Source organism: Papio anubis, chromosome 11 (genome assembly GCF_008728515.1).
Source record: "Papio anubis isolate 15944 chromosome 11, Panubis1.0, whole genome shotgun sequence".
Classification (NCBI taxonomy): Eukaryota; Metazoa; Chordata; class Mammalia; order Primates; family Cercopithecidae; genus Papio; species Papio anubis.
Genome location: NC_044986.1, coordinates 70,616,068 through 70,637,451, shown reverse-complemented (window position 1 = coordinate 70,637,451; position 21,384 = coordinate 70,616,068). Strand labels below are relative to the sequence as shown.

Genomic DNA, 21,384 nt, shown 5'->3' with positions numbered 1-21,384 from the left:
GCTTGAGCCACCGCGCCCGGCCTGACCCTGTTTTTTCTTAACGTCTTACCAGCATAGATATCTGTCCCTCCCAGCTTGGAATATATATCAGAGTCATTAAAAAACACTGGCATTCCTGAATTCAAGCCCTTTCCTTAAGCGCCATCCTTTGAGCTCTCACTTCAACTAGATTGTTTGTGTTTTCTTGCAGCAACTCTCTAGGTGGATCCATGCTACCAACTATTGTATTTAGTTTTTCTTTTTCCAAGTGAGATCAAAAAGGTTAAGGCATGACTTCTTTCATATTCAACTTCAATAAAATCATTGATGAAGTCTTTTAGATTTAATAAGAATTCTAGGTTTTCTGCCCTGCATCTCAAAGCTCATTTGCATAATTAAAATATTTGCACTCTGACATCACCAATTACTGGCTCTGGACAAGTTACTCAAATTCTTTGAGCCTTAGTTTCCTTACCTGTAAAATAGAGATAATAACCACATAGTGCTCCCCTGAAAATAAATTAGTAATTTTTTTCTTTTTTTTTTTTTTTTGAGACAGAATGTCACTCTTGTTGCCCAGGTTGGAGTGCAATGTTGCGATCTCAGCTCACTGCAACCTCCGCCTCCTGGGTTCAAGCGATTCTCCAGCCTCAGCCTCTCGAGTAGCTGGGATTACAGGCGCCCACCACCATGCCCGGCTAATTTTGTATTTTTAGTAGAGACGGGGTTTCACCATTTTGGCCAGGCTGGTCTCGAACTCCTGACCTCAGGTGATCTGACCATCTCAACCTCCTAAAGTGCGGGGATTACAGGCGTGAGCCACCATGCCGGGCCAATTAGTTATTTTTAAAACATTTACTTTACTGATTCATTCTCAAAATTGAGAACACTATGAATTCAAATATAAATTAAGTAATAACGAGTCTATCTCTAGAATTGATCTTTTTTTTTTCTCCCTCTCCCTCTTGTATTCTACACATGCTGCAGATGTGTCTTTTCTCTATCTGCACTCCTACCACTGCTTGAAGGCAGCTCTTACTACCTCTTGCTTGAATGGATGGCTCTCCAACCCCAGTGTCTCACTAGTGCTCCAATCTATCTTTCTCGCTGCTACCAGGATTATTTTACCAAAATTTTATACATCAGCTTAAACACCTCTGTTTTGGGAGGGGAACATCACACACCGCGGCCTGTCGGGGGATGGGGGACAAGGGGAGGGAGAGCATTAGGACAAATACCTAATGCATGCAGGGCTTAAAACCTAGATAATGGGTTGACAGGTGCAGCAAACTACCATGGCACATGTATACCTATGTAACAAACCTGCACATTCTGCACGTGCATCCCAGAACTTAAAGTAAAATAAAGTAAAAATAATAATAATAAAAAAATATTTCTGTTTTCTAACATCCAATGCTTAGTATGTTCCTCTTCTAGAAATTATCCTGTAAATGTACTTGCACACGCATAAAATGACATATCTGTGTCATTCTTTGCCATATTGTCTGAAACAGCAACAGATCACAAATAACCGAAGATCCTTCCATAAGGGTCTAGTTAAATAAATTATCTACAACCATCAAGGGACTGTTATTTAACTGTCAAAAGAAGAGAAAGTTCTGTAGGTACAAACAAGAAATGTTCCCCAAAACATGAAAAGGATGAAAAATAACAACAACAACAAGAAGAAACAGAACAAGCCAGTATAACAGGTCTTCATTTGTATGAAAGGGGACTAGTTACTGCCAGATTATGCACAAACTATCTCTAGAAGCATATCCAAGACATTGGGTTTCCTAAGTGCATCGGTTTCCTATGAGGAGAGAAACTGGATGGCTGGAGTTCAATGGGGAAAGGGAGACTTTTCACTGTATACCTTTACCTTTTAAATTTTGAACCAGGTGAATCCTATACCTATTCAAAAACTGGTTAGTTTTGTGTTTTTTTTAATGATTTATGTCATCTGAGTCCCTTCACAAGGGACACAATCCACCTTAACAGTCTTGTTACTAAAGCTTCCCCATTCCCTAACTGCACACTCACACCCTTGTATCTTTGTATTCACTCTGCACAGAAGGTATTTCCATTTTCTCTGGCTGGCAAACTTCCTCGTGCTTCAAACACTGCCTCTCTAAAGTGGAATGAACTTCCCTTCCTGCCTTCCTGCCACATTATGCAAAAGAGCCTTTGGCCTGCTTTCATTCCATGTTTGCTCCTTGGCATCAGAGGCTAAGTTCACAGTCCCAGCACAAGTCCATCAGAAGTTTACATTCCAGTTGGGCACGGTGGCTTACACCTGTAATCCCAGCACTTTGGAAGGCCAAGGTGGGTAGATCACATGAGCCCAGGAGTTTAAGACCAGCCTGAGCAACATGGTAAAACCCCATTCTATAAATTAGCCAGACATGGTGGCGTGCACCTGTAGTAGTCCCAGCTACTTGGGAGGCTGAGGTGGGAGGATGGCTTCAGCCTGGGAGGCTGAGGTTGTAGTGAGCTGAGATCACGCCACTGCACTCCAGCCTGGGCAAAAAAAACCAGACCCTGTCTCAAAAAAAAAAAAAGAAAAAGCAGCAGCAGCAGCTTACACCTGTTAGAGACAGAGTTCAGGCCTCTTAAGGTATTAAATGTATGATGAAATAGCAGCATTATAGCAGCATTATTTACAATAGCCAAAAGGTGGAAGCAATCCAAATGTCCATCAATGGATGAATGGGTAAACAAATGTAGTATGCACATACAATGGCATATAATTTAGCCTTAAAAAGGAAGGAAATTCTGACACATGCTACAACTTGGATGAACCTTGATGACATTATTCTAAGCAAAATAAATCAATCATAAAAGGACAAATACTATATGATTTCACGTATATAGAGCATATCATATACTGTATGTTATACAGTATATACAAACACTGTATAATTCCACTTACACAGAGTAGTCAAATTCAGAGACAGAAAGAATGGTGGTTGCTGGGCTAGGAGGTATGAGAAATGGGGAGTTTAGTTGGGGAAAATAAAAAGGTTCTGGAGATATGTGATGGTAATGGTTGTGCAACAATGTAAATGTACTTAATGCCACAGATCTATACACTTAAAAATAGTTAAAATTGCAAAGCTAATATTATGTACATTTTACCAAAATTTAAAAATTAAGAGAGACTCCTGTAGTCTCAAAACAATAGGATTATCCTGACATTTTACCAGATTTTTTTCTCTTTTTGAGACAGAGTCTTGCTCTGTTGCCCAGGCTGGAGGGCAGTGGCACGATCTCCAGCTCAAGCAATCCTCTCCACCTCAGCCTCCCAAGTAGCTGGGACTACAGGTGTACACCACCATGCCTAGTTAATTTTTGTACTTTTTGTAGGGAAGGAGTTTCGTCATGTTGCCCAGGCTGGTCTCAGACTTCTATACTCAAGCAATCTGCCTGCCTCAGCCTCCCAAAATGCTGGGATTATAGGCATGAGCCACCTTACCCAGCCTTCACCAGATTTTAAAGAGGCCTTGCTATTCTCGCTCTGGTATTAAGCTCTTATAGTTTCTATACTCCAAGAAAAACAACAAGAACAACAAGAAATGACAATTTTAAGTACAATAAAAGAACAAGAGACTATCAAAACTGAAGCAGATTTTGAAAACGATCCAAAGGGAATTACAGAAGGGAAAAGACTGTCGTTTAGGCTGGATGTGGTGGCTCATGCCTGTAATCCTAAGACTTTGGGAGGCCCAGGCAGGAGGATCCCTTGAGCTCAGGAGTTCAAGACCAGCCTGGGAAACACACTGATACCCCATTATTTACAAAAGCAAATAAATAAAAAGAAAAAAGGCCGAGCATAGTGGCTCATGCCTATAATTCCAACACATTGGGAGGCTGAGATGGGCAGATCACTTGAGGTCAGGAGTTCATGATCAGCCTGACCAACATGGTGAAACCCTGTCTCTACTAAAACTACAAAAATTAGCCTGATGTGGTGGTGGATGACTGTAATCCCAGATACTTGGGAGGCTGAGGCAGGAGAATCGCTTGAACCTGGAAGGCAGCGATTGCAGTGAGTCAAGATCGCACCGCTGCACTCCAGCCTGGGCAACAGAGTGAGAAGAGTGAGACTCCCTCTCAAAAGAAAAAAGAAACAGAAAGAAAGAAAAAAAGGAAAAGACTGCCATTTAAATTAAAAATTCAGTGAGTGGATTAAATGGCATATTAGAAACTACTACACAAGAATTAGCAAACTGGAAGAAATGAAGAAATTACCAAGTGGGAAACAAACTTTTTTTTTTTGGAGATAGTTTCCCTCTGTCACCCAGGCTGGAGTGCAATGGTGCGATCTCGACTTGCTGCAATCTCCGCCTCCTGGGCTCAAGCAAGTCTCCTGCCTCAGCCTCTGGAGTAGCTGGGATTACAGGCATGCACCACCACACCCAGCTAATTTTTTTTTTTTTTTTTTTTTTTTTTTGGTATTTTTACTAGAAATGGGTTTTTGCCATGTTGGCCAGGTTAGTCTTGAACCGGACTCAAACAACCTCCCAAAGTGCTAGGATTACAGGCATGAGCCACCGCACCCAGCCAGTAAATATAAACTTTTAAGAGACATGGAGGACACAGTGAGAAAGGTCAACATATCTCTAATTAGAGTTCCAAAGGGACAGAATAAAATGAAGAAAGAGGCAAAAATTCCAAGAGACAATGGCTAAGAATTTTCCAGGAGTGACAAATCAGTCCTCAAAATCAGGGAAGCCCAGCAGTCCAGGTGCAGTGGCTCACCCCTGTAATCCCAGCACTTTGAGAGGCCAAGGTGGGTGGATCACTTGAGGTCAGGAGTTCGAGAACAGCCTAGCCAACATGGTGAAACCCCATCTCTACTAAAAATACAAAAATTGACCCAGCGCAGTGGCTCACGCCTGTAATCCCAGCACTCTGGGAGGCTGAGGTGGGCAGATCACAAGGTCAAGAGATTGAGAACATCTTGGCCAACATGGTGAAACCCCGTCTCTACTAAAAATACAAAAATGAGCTGGGCATGGTGGCACGCATCTGTAGTCCCAGCTACTCTGGAGGCTGAGACATGAGAATCACTTGAACCCTGAAGGCAGAGGTTGCAGTGAGCCGAGATTGCACCACTGCACTCCCAGCCTGGGTGACAAGAGCAAAACTCCATCTAAAAAGGAAAAAAAAAAAAAAAATTAGCTGGGTGTGGTGGTGAGCACCTGTAGTCCCAGTTACTCTTGGGAGGCTGAGATAGGAGAATCACTTGAACCCAGGAGGCGAGGTGCAGTGAGCCAAGATCACGTCACTGTACTCCAGCCTGGGTGACACAATGAGACAATCTAAAAAAAAAAAAAAAAAAAGATAAAGAAAAAAAAAATCAGGAGCCCAAAATAATCCCAAGAAAGATAAGTAAGATATTAAAAACCCCGGGGAAGGCAGGACATGGTGGATCACGCCTGTAATCCCAGCACTTTTGGAAGCCAAGGTGAGTGGATCACCTGAGGTCAGGAGTGAGACCAGTTGGCCAACATGGTGAAACCCCATCACTACTAAAAATACAAAAAATTAGCCGGGCATGGTGCCAAGTGCCGGTAGTCCCAGCTACTCAGGAGGCTGAGGCATGAGAATCTCTTAAGCCCTGGAGATGGAGGTTGCAATGAGCCGAGATCACACCATTGCACTACAGCCTGGGCAAAAAGAGAGAAACTCCATCTCTAAATAAATAAATAAATAAACCCCAGAGAAAAATGACATAACCAACAGAGAAATTACAATTAGACTGATGACTGATTTGAAGGCAGAAGACATTGGAATAATATCTTCCAGTGTCCGAAAATGCTGGGAAAAAAAATTACCATCAGCCTAGATTTGTATTATAGGCAATTAAATTATCTTTCAAAAAAGAAAGCAAAATAAGCGAGGGGAAAGTAAGGATTTTTCTGAGAAATAAAGAGTGTTTTCTGCCTTAAGATCCCACTAAAGATATTAGTGAAGGATGGACCTCAAGAAGGGAAATGTACCAGAAAAAAGGTTATTTATCATTTCCCTTACATCTCAAAGAAAGTTGTAAATGTGGGTAAATGGGGGGCAAAACTGTATAAGGCAACAATCATGTCTAATTTGTGGGTTGAAAAAAGTCAAGACAAATGAAATCTGAGGCAACAGTATATAAGAGGGCAATGGGATTAAAAGTGTTTTTTGTTTGTTTGTTTGTTTTTCGTGGTTTTTTTCTTGTTTTCTATTTTGAGATGGAGTCTCGCTCTGTCTCCCAGGCTGGAGTGCAGTGGCACAATCTTGGCTCACAGAACCTCCACCTCCCACGTTCCAGCAATTCTCCCACCTCAGCCTCCCAAGTAGCTGGGATTACAGGCACACACCACCATGCCCAGCTAATTTTTTGTATTTTTAGTAGAGATGGGGTTTCACCATGTTGGCCAGGCTAGTCTCAAAACTCCTGACCTCAAGTGATCTACCTGCCTCAGCCCCCAAAGTGCTGGGATTACAGGCATGAGCCACAGGGCCTGGCCAAAAATTGTTTTAATATCCTTTTATTACTCAGGAGAATAGTAAAGATGCTAATTGATTTAAGACTTTGAAATTAAATACGCATGGCAAAAAAAAAAAGTCTTCTTGAAAGACTAGAAATACTGAGTATAACCTCTAAACTAGTAGTTAAGGTCTCCTAATCTCACTTTTCAACTCTATTACTCCTGTATTTGACAGGAATCTGAAAGCTATTCTATCCCTTTTTTCAGGCAAGAGATATTAAGCTAGTCTAGTATCTGGCATAGAATGTACTCATTAAATATTTGATAAACTGCTGGGCACGGTGACATGCCTGTAATCCCAGCACTCTGGGAGGCTAAGGTGGGAGGATCGCTTAAGCCCAGGAGTTCAAGACCAGCCTGGGCAACATGGGAGAAACCCCATCTCTACAAAAAATACAAAAATTAGCCAGGTATGGTAGTGCACGCCTGTAGTCCCAGCTACTCAGGAGACTAATGCAGGCTTGAGCCTGGGAGGTGGAGATTGCAGTGGGCTGAGATCACACCACTGCACTTCAGCCTGAACAACAGAGTGAGACCCTGTCTCAAAACTAAATTGGCTGTTCCAGAATATGATGAACTGTATTTCACAAATGCATAATATTTCTCAACTCTACCTGGAAAGCTGGTTCTATCTTATTATTTCAGTGAATGGCCTGGGTACCTCTTTGGGATTTTTGTTTTGCTTTTTTTAAAAAAAAAAAAAAAAGAGGCCGGGCGCGGTGGCTCAAGCCTGTAATCCCAGCACTTTGGGAGGCCGAGACGGGCGGATCACGAGGTCAGGAGATCGAGACCATCCTGGCTAACACGGTGAAACCCCGTCTCTACTAAAAATACAAAAACTTAGCCGGGCGAGGTGGCAGGCGCCTGTAGTCCCGGCTACTCGGGAGGCTGAGGCAGGAGAATGGCGTGAACCCGGGAGGCGGAGCTTGCAGTGAGCTGAGATCCGGCCACTGCACTCCAGCCTGGGTGACAGAGCGAGACTCCGTCTCAAAAAAAAAAAAAAAAAGAAAAAGAAAATAGGACACTGGCCGGGTATGGTGGCTCATGCCTGTAATCCCAGCACTTCGGGAGGCTGAGGCGGGTGGATTGCTTGAGTCCAGGAGTTCAAGACCAGCCTAGGCAACGTGGCGAAACCCCGTCTCTGCTAAAAATACAAAATTAGCCAGGCACGGTTGCGCATGCCTGTAGTCCTAGCTACTGGGGAGGCTGATGTGGGAGAATCACCTGAACTCAGGAGATTGAGGCTGCAGTGAGCCGAGATCAAGCCACTGCACTCCAGCCTGGGTGACAGAGTGAGACCCTGTCTCCAAAAAAACAAGGAAAGGAAAAGAAAAAAAGAAATAAAAGAAAATAAGATAATGAATGTTTGAGTTAAAATCCTAAATCCTAAACCCTAATTCTTGCTTCAAATTGGAAAATATATATACTTTTTCCCTCACTACTGCTTCTAACAAAAGAAATATAAATTAAAAATTTGCATGTCTATCTTTAATCATGGGAAACTGGCAATCAAAGGTTCAAGCACCTAAAACTGTGAGTGATATTTTCCCCACAGTTGGTAAAACTGTATATTCCACAACATATGGAATTCTACTGAAAGCTTTCATTGGCATTTTGCCTTGTTGAATAAAAGTTAGAAGCTATCTTAGACATTTTTTTTTTAAATCAACACTGCCTTTTCATTAGACTAACGTTTAAAATATAACTTAAAATCATGGGAAAATATAGTAATGATAAAATCTAACACTCATTGAGCTCTTAGCTCTGTGTCAGGAATAGTTCTAATCATTTTAATGAACTAATTTAACCCACACAACAACAACATTATGAGCTAGGTACTATCTTTAGCTTTGTTTTACACAGGAGGATCATGAGAAATGGAGATTAAATAGCTTCCCCAATGTTACCTATCTCAAAGGTGTCAACAGTGGGATTTAAAACTAAGGAGTTTAATGCTTAACCATTATACTACTCTACTGCTTCCCAAAATTTTTATCATGTGCTGATTATCACATGCTGATTTATCTAGTATCTATATCTAAAGTGTGACTTTGGTATTTGCTAACTCATACTACCTGCACTTTGCCAAAGATGGCTATTCTGCTCATTTGCAAAGGATCAAAACTAATAGAGAATTCTAAATCCATGTTTATTTTTTTACTTACACTTACATATTCTGTATAATCTTGTGTTGGGCTGTGCAGGATTATCCCCATCTGCACCCCAGGACTCTGTGCCTAGATTTTTTTCACTCAAGAGAACATGAATTAGATGGTCCTTTTGCATGCAATGCCCTGTGTTAAGCAATGATTTACAGCTACTTTCCTAATTGGCAGTTAAATTTCACCGATTCAACCACAGCCTGATACATATTTCTCCAAAGAAGCTTAAAACAGTTTTTGGTCGGAGCAGAAAATGGCCTTCCTATTTGTTTATTCAACAAATAGTTTACTCCACAAGGCAAGATCCTACTATACGCCAAGCACCATGATGGATACTAAAACTTCAGGGACAAACACAGCAGAGCCAATATTTGCCCCTGAAGCTCTGGTGGGGAGAGATGTTAAACAGTGAATAATCACACAAATAATCAATTACAACTGTGATAAGCATAATAAGGAAAAAATATAGAAAGTACATGATAGAAGGACCTAACCTAGCTTAGAGGTAGTCAGGTAAAGTGTCCCTGAAAACTGGACATTTAATATGAAAACGAGGATTAGTAGAAATTATCCAAGTAAAGAAGTACAGAAAAGTACATCAGGCAGAAGGAAGGCCAACAAGAAGCACCGTGCTTTGGAGGAAACAAAATCCCAATGAGTTTGGGTAGCCACAAGCAGAAATCAGCTGAGGTCAACGCTCAAAGGTCTCTTCCTAACTAGGTGGCCTACCACCTCCTCACTCCTCTCATTCCGTACCAGTCTCAATCCGCTGCTGGCCCACTGTGTGTGTGTCACTCTTCCCCGATGTCACTACCGCTTCACATTTTCTCTGTGACTCCAAAGAATAAAAACCACTGTATTTGTAGTAGTTAACACACAACTCTTCAAGAAGAATATAAATTCTGCAACAATTATGTTGGTGGAGGGAATGTGAATAAATCGTTTTTATAAGAGTATTGATTTCATCTGTGTTTTAGGCAACTTGAGGCCAGAGACCATATCTTACATATCCCAACATCTAGCATTGTGCATAGCTGGAGTTTGACGAGTAACTTTACTATTTGGGGAGAATTGTAGAATGAGAACTCTAAGTGTTGCTGATCTACATTTTTTCTTATACAAGATTTACTAGCCTATTCATATATCCTTACCTATTTTAATTGCAAGAATAAAAACATGTTGTCCGCCTGGTAGATAAAAGATGAGCCAGTTCTCCAGTGATAGAGGACAAAGAGAAGGCTGGAAACACAAGGAACAGAGGTCCCCCAACTCTCAACTTTAACAACTGTGCCATTTCTTTCTTCACAGAAAGCTTACTCATGGGAATAACTTAAGCTTATTTCAAAAGAGGAATGACTTTGACTTGGATTGTGGCCAGCTGTGGTAAGAAGTGCAGTGAAATTCAGCCACTTTCCCCTTAAAAGTCATTCAACCGGAAATTTTATCAGTGGGAAATTCTCTAAGGGCCAAAGACTCTATTTTCTGCAGCTTAACAACATTTGTAAAACATTTTGAGTTCTAAGATTCACCACCTCTCTCCTCTATATACACCCCACACTCATGCCAATCCAGTGTGCTAACTTCTGATAGAAGCGACATGGAATTTTTTGGAATCTAAAAGTTGAAAATATGTACCCAACACAATATAATATCATTTATGAATCTGTTTCTCTTTGAGATTGTGTAAATATTTGGTACATAGCAACACTTGAGGCCAGGAAAAGAGAAACACCATGCCTTCCAGTAGAGGCAAGAGATAATCAGCTATCCTTATTGTCATGAAATAACCTAAAATGACTAGCTGGTATATTAAATATCAGAACATACCACACTTAATTGAAGAACTATCATGAGCAAGGGACTATGGTAAACACAGAACCAATAATATGAAGAATATAACCCAGTCCTTGCCCTCCAGAAACCAACAGTCTAAAGGGAGACACTCTAGGAGAGTAGGGAGGGGAGGGGAAGAAAATTTGATATGAAATCCGTCATCCAAGGACTGATGATCCAGTATATGAGGATACAAAATCTACAGATTTACCAAGGGACTTGAAAGAAGGCAGTGAGTTCCCCATTTCCTATGTCTAATTATACAAGTTCCCTTTCACCTAACACTCTATCCCACTATACCTCTTTGCATACATGCAATGTACATACTTAATTTAATCAATGGTTATTTGACCCCAGGTTTTTTTTTTTGGAGACAAGAGTTTCACACTTATCACCCACGCTGGAGTAAAATGGCACGGCTAACTGCAACCTCTGCCTCCTGGGTTCAAACGATTCTCCTGCCTCAGCCTCCCAAGTAAGTAGCTAGGATTACAGGCACCGGCCACCATGCCCAGCTAATTTTTTGTATTTTTAGTGGAGACGGGGTTTCACCGTGTTAGCCAGGATGGTCTCGATCTCCAGACCTCGTGATCCGCCTGCCTCGGCCTCCCAAAGTGCTGGGATTACAGGCGTGAGCCACCGTGCTCAGCCCCCATATCTTAATAAGTACGTTGAGACCAGAAGTTCTTTCAGGATGAGGTTCATTATCTTGAAGTTATTTCATTTCATACTTTCTGGAACAGCAGTTTCCTATCTAGAGCACAGCTCCCCAAATGGCAGAGAAAATCTTGGGGTATTTTAAGACAGTGGGTTTCCTCACCTTGCTTTGACATTCACCAGCAGGAAAGTGAACTAGAGATGGGTTTTGTTTTTGTTTGTTTGTTTGTTTGTTTGTTTGAAACAGTGAAAAGGATAAAAGCTGGTGCATCTATATATAGTTAAATTTGTATTTATACCCAGAGAAACATAAATTGGTTTGGAGTAACAAGAAAAAATGATGTAAATCAAGTTCAAGTGACAGAAATGAAAAAGGCTGAGAAACACTAAGAGAAGATTGCGAATAAAAATAGATCTTCTAAATTTTCAATAATAAAAATGTATTATTTTGTAAAAAGAAAAATTATTATTTTAGACTATATGAAGACACAGCATGATAAAAAGTGATTACTAATAGTATACTGTTCAACAGTATTATTTTAGGCCGGGCGCGGTGGCTCAAGCCTGTAATCCCAGCACTTTCGGAGGCCGAGTCGGGCGGATCACGAGGTCAGGAGATCGAGACTATCCTGGATAACACGGTGAAACCCCGTCTCTACTAAAAAATACAAAAAACTAGCCGGGCGAGGTGGCGGGTACCTGTAGTCCCAGCTACTCGGGAGGCTGAGGCAGGAGAATGGCGTAAACCCGGGAGGCGGAGCTTGCAGTGAGCTGAGATCCAGCCACTGCACTCCAGCCTGGGCCACAGAGCAAGACTCCGTGTGGAAAAAAAAGAAAAAAATAGTATTATTTTTAGTGCGATATGAAAACTAAAATACTTCAATTATGATAAAAATACAAAATAACAAAATTCCCTACTTACATATTCTCAACTTCCTTCCCTAATAAATCTTTTTGTAACTTGTTAAGAAGAAAAAGGTAGGCTGGTGCAGTGGCTCACGGCCTGTAATCCCAACACTTTGGGAATCCGAGGCGGATGGATCACTTGAAGTCAGGGGTTTGAGACCAGCCTAGCCAACATGGTGAAACTCTGTCTCTACAAAAAATACAAAAAAATTAGCTGGATGTGTGGCATATGCTTATAATCTCGGCTACTTGGGAGGCTGAAGAGGGAGGATCACTTGAACCCGGGATGCGGAGGCTGCAGTGAGTTGAGATCTCACCACTGCACTCCAGTCTGGGCAACAGAGCAAGATTCCATCTCAAAAAAGTAAAGAAAAAGAAAGCATGGGTGGTTCAGTGGTAGAATTCTCGCCTGCCACGTGGGAGACCCGGGTTCGATTCCCGGCCCATGCAGCACACTCTCCCATTTGGGCCTGGCGCAGTGGCTCACACCTGTAATCCCAATACTTTGGGAGGCCGAGGTGGGAAGATCACTTGGGACCAGGAGTTCTAGACCAGCCTGGGCAACATAGCAAGACCTCATTGCTACTTATTTGGCCGGGCGCGGTGGCTCAAGCCTGTAATCCCAGCACTTTGGGAGGCCGAGACGGGTGGATCACGAGGTCAGGAGATCGAGACCATCCTAGCTAACACGGTGAAACCCCGTCTCTACTAAAAAAAAATACAAAAAAATTAGCCGGGCGAGGTAGCGGGCGCCTGTAGTCCCAGCTACTCGGGAGGCTGAGGCAGGAGAATGGCGTGAACCCGGGAGGCGGAGCTTGCAGTGAGCCGAGATCGCGCCACTGCACTCCAGCCTGGGCGACAGAGCGAGACTCCGTCTCAAAAAAAAAAAAAAAAAAAAGAAAAAGAAAAAGGTGGCTGGGCGCGGTGGTTCACGCCTATAATTCCAACACTTTGGGAGGCCGAGGGGGTTGGTTCATCTGAAGTTAGGAGTTCAAAGCCAGCCTGGCCAATAGGTGAAACCCCGTCTCTTCTAAAAATACAAAAATTAGCCAGGTGTGGTGACGCATACCTGTAGTCCCAGCTACTTGGGAGGCTGAAACAGGAGAACTGCTTGAACCCGTGAGGTGGAGGTTGCAGTGAGTCAAGATCATGACATTGCACTCCAGTGTGGGTAACAGAGTGAAATTCCATCTCAAAATAGTAATAATAATAATAATAAATAAGGTAAGATAGCTTTCCTTTCCATAACAATTCCCAATAGAAACAGACTTAAATACTAAAATGGCTAGGGAAAAAAAAAAAAACAGCAGCAGCCACCTAGACAATTTGAAAATTATGTTACCTGAACTTATGTGGTTCAATATATTCAAACATATACTACAAGACTTCTACAGATCCAAGGTACAAGGAAAAGAATGACAGATGAAAGCTTTAAATGGGAGGTCCTTCCTCCAATATATCAAATTTCTTCTCCATGTTTCAGTCTTATTACAGACTTGAATTTCCCCCCCAAAAGTTAACTCTGAAGGATTTACATTATATAGCACTGAAAGTTGTTGAAGCTTAAAAATGCCAAGGCAGAAGTTTGTTTTTTATTCTAGTCCTATCTATATGGAAAGGTTTAAGGGCTGACCTGCCTGAGAGCAACAAGAACTGACTGAATGGACCTTCCTCATCAAGAATTCCAACCAAACAGCATATTCTAGAAAGAAACCTCTACAAAGAAAGCAGCTAATCTCTGATATTTGCTCATTAAGGACCGCTACTTCTTTTGATACTGCCCTAATGCTGGTTTATTATGTAAAAATACACCCCGCTGTCAGAACCATGACCTAAAGGTTTAATGAAAAGGCTGGGCCCAAATCAGCCAGGAAGCAAAAAAGCAGCAGATCAACTTTATGATATCTTTGTCTCTTGCCATATGGTTCAGGGAAATAAAGATCCTTTAATGAGGAATTCTGACTCATAGTATGAGACTGCATTGTAACCAGCAGGGCTCCAAATAATATATCAACATCTGGTCTAAATCATTAAATTTTAAAAAGGCACTCCCAAGAAGAGAATGCAAAATCCCAATGCCACTTTCAGATAGAAGGCAACATACTCTCACGTTATGAATTTAGTAAGTGATCTGCATAACTGAAATGACTCTGAAACAGAAAAACCACAACCCAAAATAGCCTGAACACTTTTGTTATCTCAAACAATGGGCAGTTAGCCATTCATTCCTTTCTCTTAGTATATATTTCACTTGTTTCAGTCAAAGCCCATTATAAATTCCATGAGATGGTTCAAATTTGGCTATACCAGATATTTGAAAGCTGGGGATGGGAAATATTCATTGTACAATAATTCCTAATACTATATGTTATAAATAAAAATAAATGATATGCATATGTTCATTTAATTTAAAATTTTAGGCCGGGAGCGGTGCCTCATGCCTGTAATCCCAGCACTTTGGGAAGCCAAGGTGGGTAGATCACCTGAGGTCAGGAGTTCGAGACCAGACTGGCCAACATGGTGAAACCCCATCTCTACTAAAAATACAAAAAAGTAGCCGGCCATGGTGGTGGGTGCCTGTAATCCCAGCTACTTGGGAGACTGAGGCAGGAGAATCACTTGAACCCAGGAGGCAGAGGTTGTGGTGAGCGGAGATTATGCCACTGCACTCCAGCCTGGGCAATAAGAGTGAAACTCCATCTCAAAAAAAAAAAAAATGTAGGCTGAGTGCAGTGGCTCATGCCTGTAATCCCAGCACTTTGGGAGGCCAAGGCAGGTGGATCACTTGAGGTCAGGAGTTCGAGACCTACCTGACCAATATGGTAAAACCCTGTCTTTATTAAAAATACAAAAATTAGCTGGGTGTGGTGGAGCGTGCCTGTAATCCCAGGTACTCAGGAGGCTGAGGCAGGAGAATTGCTTGAACCCAGGAGGCAGAGGTTGTGGTGAGCCGAGATCGTGCCACTGCACTCCAGCCTGGGTGACAGAGCGAGACGCCTTCTCAAAAAAAAAAAAAGCAGAGGACCTGGAACAACAGACCACAGGTCAAGTCCAGGCTAACTAGCTGTGCCACTGTGGGCAGGTTACTTAATTTCTCTGAACTACAGTATCCTCCCTCATCTGTAAAACGGAGACCACCACTATACCTACCCATAGATTGCTATGAGATTATAAATATGAAAGTATTTTATGAGCTATAAATGATCATATAAATATTCTTTTTATTTACTGTATTTTTTTCCTTAGCATAGGAATTATATGTTAATTTTCAAAAATTGGAAAACACAGAAAAATATTAAGAAAAAAAATCACTCACCCAAACATTGTTATTTATTTAACTGAAATAAAGTCTAATATCAACTGAATTTTAAAGCAAAAATATTTTCAGATGTTAATACTAATAATTACAAATGATAAAATTAACTGCTGACCTCCTTTAAAGATTAGAGTAGGCTGGACACAGTGGCTCATGCCTATAATCCCAGCACTTTGGGAGGCTAAGGCAGGAGTATTGTTTGAGGCCAGGAGTTCAAGACCAGCCTTGGAAATATAGTGAAACTCCATCTCTACAAAAAAAATTTTTTAATTAGCCAGGCGTGGAGGTGCACCCCTGTAGTCCCAGGTACTAAGGAGGCTAAGGTGGGAGGATCTCTTGAACCCAGGAGTTCAAGGCTGCAGTGAGCTATGATCACACCACTGCACTCCAGCCTGGAAAACAGAGCAAGACTCCATCTCTAAAAAACAGCAAAAGAAGAGCAAAGCAGTCTTTCCCATTTATCAGTGTAAAGTGAAGCTAATACTGCTATTTGTCCCAGACCTGGTCCCAAGAGCATATGATATACGGATGAGGCCCATAAAAGTCAAGGCCACAAAAACTCCCAAAATAAATATTTCATGAGCCCAAGGAGTACTTACAACACATGCTCTCAGATGCATTGGAGAAAGCAAAGTATCTGAAGCCCCATTAATAAAACTTGCATGATTTTAATGTCACATCACAGACTGACACATTTCAATGGGCCACTTTAATGAAAAAAAGAAAAATGTATATACCATATTACAAAGTACTCAGTCTAAGACTTGTGACTTTTTCACACTGCCTGCTGAATCTAAGCCTTCTTAGAATTTCTTGTGCCCCTCCCTATTTTTCCTTTCCCACCCTTCCCTTGACTACCTCCTCTTCCTTGTTTCATTATTGAATTGGACTCACTCTCTGTGTTTAAAACTGCCTTAAATAGAGTTTTAAGTGGTACATGCCTGTAATCCCTGCTACTTGAGAGGCTGAGGCAGGAGAATCACTTGAACCCAGGAGGCAGAAGTTGCAGTGAGCTGAGGTCACGCCACTGTACTCCAGCTTGGGCTACAGAGACTCCATCTCAAGATAAATAAATAAATAAACACTCCCACCCTACCCCCTCCCTAAGTGTGGAGTAAAAGTGATGACCCAGTTGCTATATATATAGATATATATATATATATCAGTGACCAGACTACTTTGCTTAACAAATACACATGAAATTACAAATCCTAATGAGTCCTGCCCCCATAAAATTAAGTAATATCTTTTTTTTTTTTTTTGAGACGGAGTCTTGCTCTGTGGCCCAGGCTAGAGTGCAGTGGCACGATCTCGGCTCAGTGCAACCTCTGCCTCCCAGGTTCAAGCGATTCTCCTGCCTCAGCCTCCCGAGTAGCTCGGACTACAGGCGCAGGCCACCATGCCCAGCTAATTTTCGTATTTTTAGTAGAGACGGGGTTTCACCATGTTGGCCATGATGGTCTCAATCTCTTGACCTCGTGATCAGCCCACCTCAGCCTCCCAAAGTGCTGGGATTACAGGCATGAGCCACCAAGCCTGGCCAAGTAATGCCTTTCTTACCACATCTCTAAACATTCAAATCTCATCTGTCTTTAAGACCCAACTCAATGTTATATCCTCCATGAAGCCTCCCCTGATTCTCCAATCAAAAGTAATCTCGTTTTCCTCTGACTTTCCATCATACTCTGTTTCCTCAGTGCCACTTAAGATTTCCAATTCAGTATCATACTGATTGTGTCAGGCATCACACTTATTGCTTTGACATTTGAAGGGGTCTCAATAAAAACCTGCTTGATAAGTGAATGACTATGTACAACAATTGAGAATTTCATCTTCATCTAGTAAATTTTAATTATGGAAATATCCGAAAGTCATTTAGACTCAAGAACAGTAAATGAAGTAGTTGAGCTCAAGAATGCTTACTTCAGTCAAAATGTACATTTTATGACCAAAATAAGACTAATTTGGCATACGTATGTAAATAATCTGAAAGAAATTCCCAAAGAAAAGCACTGGAATAAGGATATAACCTCCCAAAATAACTCCAAATAAATACCCAGATTATTTAAATTCCAGAAGATTTGTTCTAAAATCAGTTTCATTATTTTACAGTAATACAATGTTTCTTTCCTAGCAAATTCAGAGTTCAATTATCCAATTCTATTATTTCTTCTTCTAATATATTTCTGATTAATTCCTTCTCTATTTTCCCTGCCACTCCCAACTCCAGACCTTCATTTTCTTCATAACCAACCAATTTTAAAAGCTTCCCAATTTGTCTCCCTTCCCATAGTTCCTTCAACAATATTTACTGAGTGATCCCATGTGCCAATTTTGAGGGCAGGAACTGAGGACCATATAAAGAAATATCAGGCCAGGCACACTAGCTCACAACTATAATCCAGCACTTTGAGAGGCCAAGGCGGGAGAACTGCTTGAGCCCAGGGATTTGAGACCAGCCTGGGCAACATAGCAAGACCCTGTCTCTATTTAAAACCAAAATAAAATTTTTTAAAAAGAGATAAATATCAGACAAGGCCTGACCTCTAGGAACAATCTTGAAGCATGTACAGAATCCACATATTTAACGATCACAATTGGCACCAAGGATGTGAAGCAATGGGTAGGTCCTCTGGCCTCCCCAAAACACACTATACTATTCTCACATGCCATTCTCACGCAGTCTTTCTCACACACTATTCTCATCCTCCTCCCTCTCCTGCTCTCTTTGTTCATCCTATTGGATATGGCCTGTGTTACACTGCCCATATGTCACACACCAACTTCATCTCCAATTTCTCTCCAACTTGTCTCCTGAGCTGCAATGAAGATAATGTACTTGCTATAACCTGGAAGTGACTTACTCACAAGTACCTTTGTTCATGATTAACTATTTATCAGCACAATCCTCCCTACTTTGTCTCTGCTAACCCATAGCTACCACCAATCTCAAGTGCCCTCTTTTGTATGTGTTGGAAAGTATATAACTTAACTACATATCATTGTTTTCATCTTATAACCTTATTTCTTTTGTATTTGTCTCACAGTGTGTATTACAGTGTTTCCTAACTAAGGGCGTATATCACAATCACCTATGGAGCTTCTTAAAAAATACAAAGGCCTGGCCGGGCACAGTGACTCACGCCTGTAATCTCAGCACTTTGGGAGGCCAAGGCAGGCAAATCACAAGGTCAAGAGATGGAGACCATCCTGGCCAACATGATGAAATCCCGTCTCTACTAAAAATACAAAAATTAGCTGGGCACGGTGGTGCACACCTATAGTCCCAGCTACTCCAGAGGCTGAGGCAGGAGAATCGCTTCAACCTGGGAGGAGGATGTTGCAGTGAGCCCAGATCATGTCACTGCACTCCAGCCTCATGACAGAGGAAGGCTCCATCTCAAAAACAAACAAACAAACAAAGGCCTTTAGCTACTTGGGAGGCTGAGGTGGGAGGAATTTTCTCAGCCCAGGAGATGAAGGCTGCAGTGAGCTATGATCACGCCATTGCACTCCAGTGCCTGCATGACAGTGAGACCCAGTCTCAAACAAAAATAAAATAAAATAAAAATAAAAAAAGAGCAAAATACAAAGGCCTTGACCCTTGGAAGCTGGACATCTTTATTTCTAAAAAGCCCCACTGATGATTTTCATGCACACTCTAAGCTGAGAACCACTGATTTATTGCAATGTTTTCCATATAGCAGACATTCAATGCTTATTAATTCATGGCATGGAAGTCCATAAATAACTTTTCTCTAAATAGCCTAACCAGCTATCAACCCCTAGACTACACTAGCTCTGTTCCAAGTGCAACATGTGGTTTTAAGATTTCATTTCCTGAAGTACTACATGGAGAGACACTATTACCTTGTCTCTTTACATTGTTTCCTATTTGTTGAAAAATGGAGGCCTGGAATGCAGCCATGTTAGACAACACTACATAAGAATGTACTCTGGAGTGTTCTGTTCAAATTAGTTATAAAAAGAAGAACAATGTACAAGTAGACATTGTGAATGAATACAGCATTCTTACTGAATGAATAGATTCTTACTAAAGCTATACACAAGAAAGATCAGGAATTTGGACGGTGGTGTCACCCTGTCTTCCTAGCTATCAGTCTCCTAAATTGCTTGAGACAGTCCAGGGACCCCTGAAGACCGAGGAAGACTTTCAGCTGCTAAAGAGCCTCTAAGTGCACTGAGGAGCTCAAATCAGATAAGTAACCCAAGCCCCACCCAGACAGACCCACAGTTGCCTCCCAACTGCCCTGAACACACTATTTACACAGCTCAGTGGGGGAGCAGTATGAACTTTTTCCAAAGTTGTTCCTCACATGCAGGACCAGTCTGAGTCACCCACCCAGGGTGAGAAAGAAAAGTGTGACATTAGCCAGGGGAGTGTTGGGAGACTGGTCTCAGCACCTCTTTTTTCCCATTTCAGACATGGGCTCCTCCTCCTCCAGGAATCACCTCGGTTATGAGTCACAGCTGTGGGTTACAGGGGTCTGCGGAGCCACCAGGAAAGTTGTGGATGGGGAGGGGATGCCCCAGCCTTCTCTCCGGCAGGGGCGGCAGATCCCAGATTCCACAGGCCTCTCCCAACAGCTCCATCTTGCTTCCTGCCAGGAGGAGGGGCCGAGGAGGGGCCAAGGAGGGCCCCCGAGTCTAGAAAGGCCCCAGTGGGAGGAGGCCGTTTGACAGCAGGTAAAGCCAGGTGGAAATGTCCACAGGAGGGAATGAAAGGAAGGGCAGCAGGGCTGAGCGGAAGGAAAAACAGGGCTTGTGGTCACGAATAACTGCATAAAGGTGTAAGGGTGACAGAGGAGTGAGCGTAAGTAAAACGCCCAGGAGGGAGGAGGAGGCGACGGAGAGTGAGGCAAGTGAATAAAAGGGCGGAATATAGGGAGCTCTGGGGAGCGGGGGTGGGCGAGGCGGATCTCAGGGTGAGGGGAAGAAGTATTAGAAAGGAGGACAACGTGGCTCAAATAAGGATCCCTGGAAGAGAAGGCAAGGGATCCGTGGGAGGGCCCGCTCTCCCTCCCCCACAGCCAGATCGAGGAGGCCTAAAAAGGCGCTGAGAGCGAGGAAGTCAACGTGGGGGCGAAGCCTGCGCGGGGCAGGGACCCTCGGACATCCCAGCAACTCTCATTTATTGGGTGCCTGCTGTGGGCCACACGCCGCGCGAGGCACTCCACAAATAATACCTCGCCGGATCTTTACGACAAGCCCGCCAGGCAGCCTTTTCCATGACTGCTCCCATTTTATAGATGAGGACACTGAGGCCGAGAGAGGCTCAGGACTCGCTCAAGGTCACAGGGCGGAGAAGAGGCCATTCGAACTCTCGGCGCCTGGCTCCGGAACCCACGCGGAAAGTCACGGCCAGCTAGCCGGCCGCAGGCAGCCGCGACGCGGGCCGGGGCCCGGGGGACACCTCCCGCGCCCGCTCCCGCGCCAGGCCCTGCGCGCTCACCCGGACGAGGTTGCTGACGGCCGCCTGCACGGCGGCCACGGGCGCGGTGAGGTCAGGAATGGCTTTGCCGTCCACCTCGCCCTCCTCGTGCATTATCACCAGGTGGGAGATCTGCTGTGCCACCGGCTCCAGGATGCTCTCGATCGTGCGCGTATGAAACACCGGCATCGCGGGGGCGAGCGGGGCGGCGAACCGCGGGCGACAGAGAAGTAGGATCCACGGGGCCGGGAACCGGCGAAGAGACAGACTCTGAGAAGCGACTACAGAGTCGGGGCTTCCCTCGGCGTAACCAGCCTCACGGACTCTCCGCCCCCTCTCGTCGCCGCGCCCAATGGCAGCACCGCTCAGACCTGGGCCGCCACTCCTACTGGTCCCTTTTCGAGATGCTCCACCCCAGCCACCGCGCCGCCAAACCCCGCCCCTCCCCCATTCCCAAGGGAGGGGCCTGGGATTGGGGCTGAGCCGCCGGGATTGCTACCGGATTCCCGAGCCCTAACGCCGGGCGCTCCTTATAAGGGCATGGTG

At 43.2% G+C, this 21,384-nt stretch overlaps 1 protein-coding gene and 1 non-coding gene across 5 annotated transcripts in view; one reads left to right on the top strand and one right to left on the bottom strand.

Moving 5' to 3' along the window:
- The window catches only part of VCL (vinculin), a 122,835-nt gene extending 101,681 nt beyond the window's left edge, over positions 1-21,154 (bottom strand). For all 4 annotated transcript variants that reach the window (XM_009214623.4, XM_009214624.4, XM_003903744.5 and 1 more), the window contains exon 1: positions 20,860-21,154. In XM_009214623.4, the coding sequence (XP_009212887.1) occupies positions 20,860-21,027 (168 nt within the window). In that variant the 5' untranslated portion in view covers positions 21,028-21,154. The remainder of the gene's footprint in view (positions 1-20,859) is intronic.
- On the top strand, positions 12,450-12,520 carry TRNAG-GCC. Its single transcript has one exon. It is a non-coding gene; the product is annotated as a tRNA-Gly (tRNA).
- Positions 21,155-21,384: the final 230 nt, after the last annotated feature.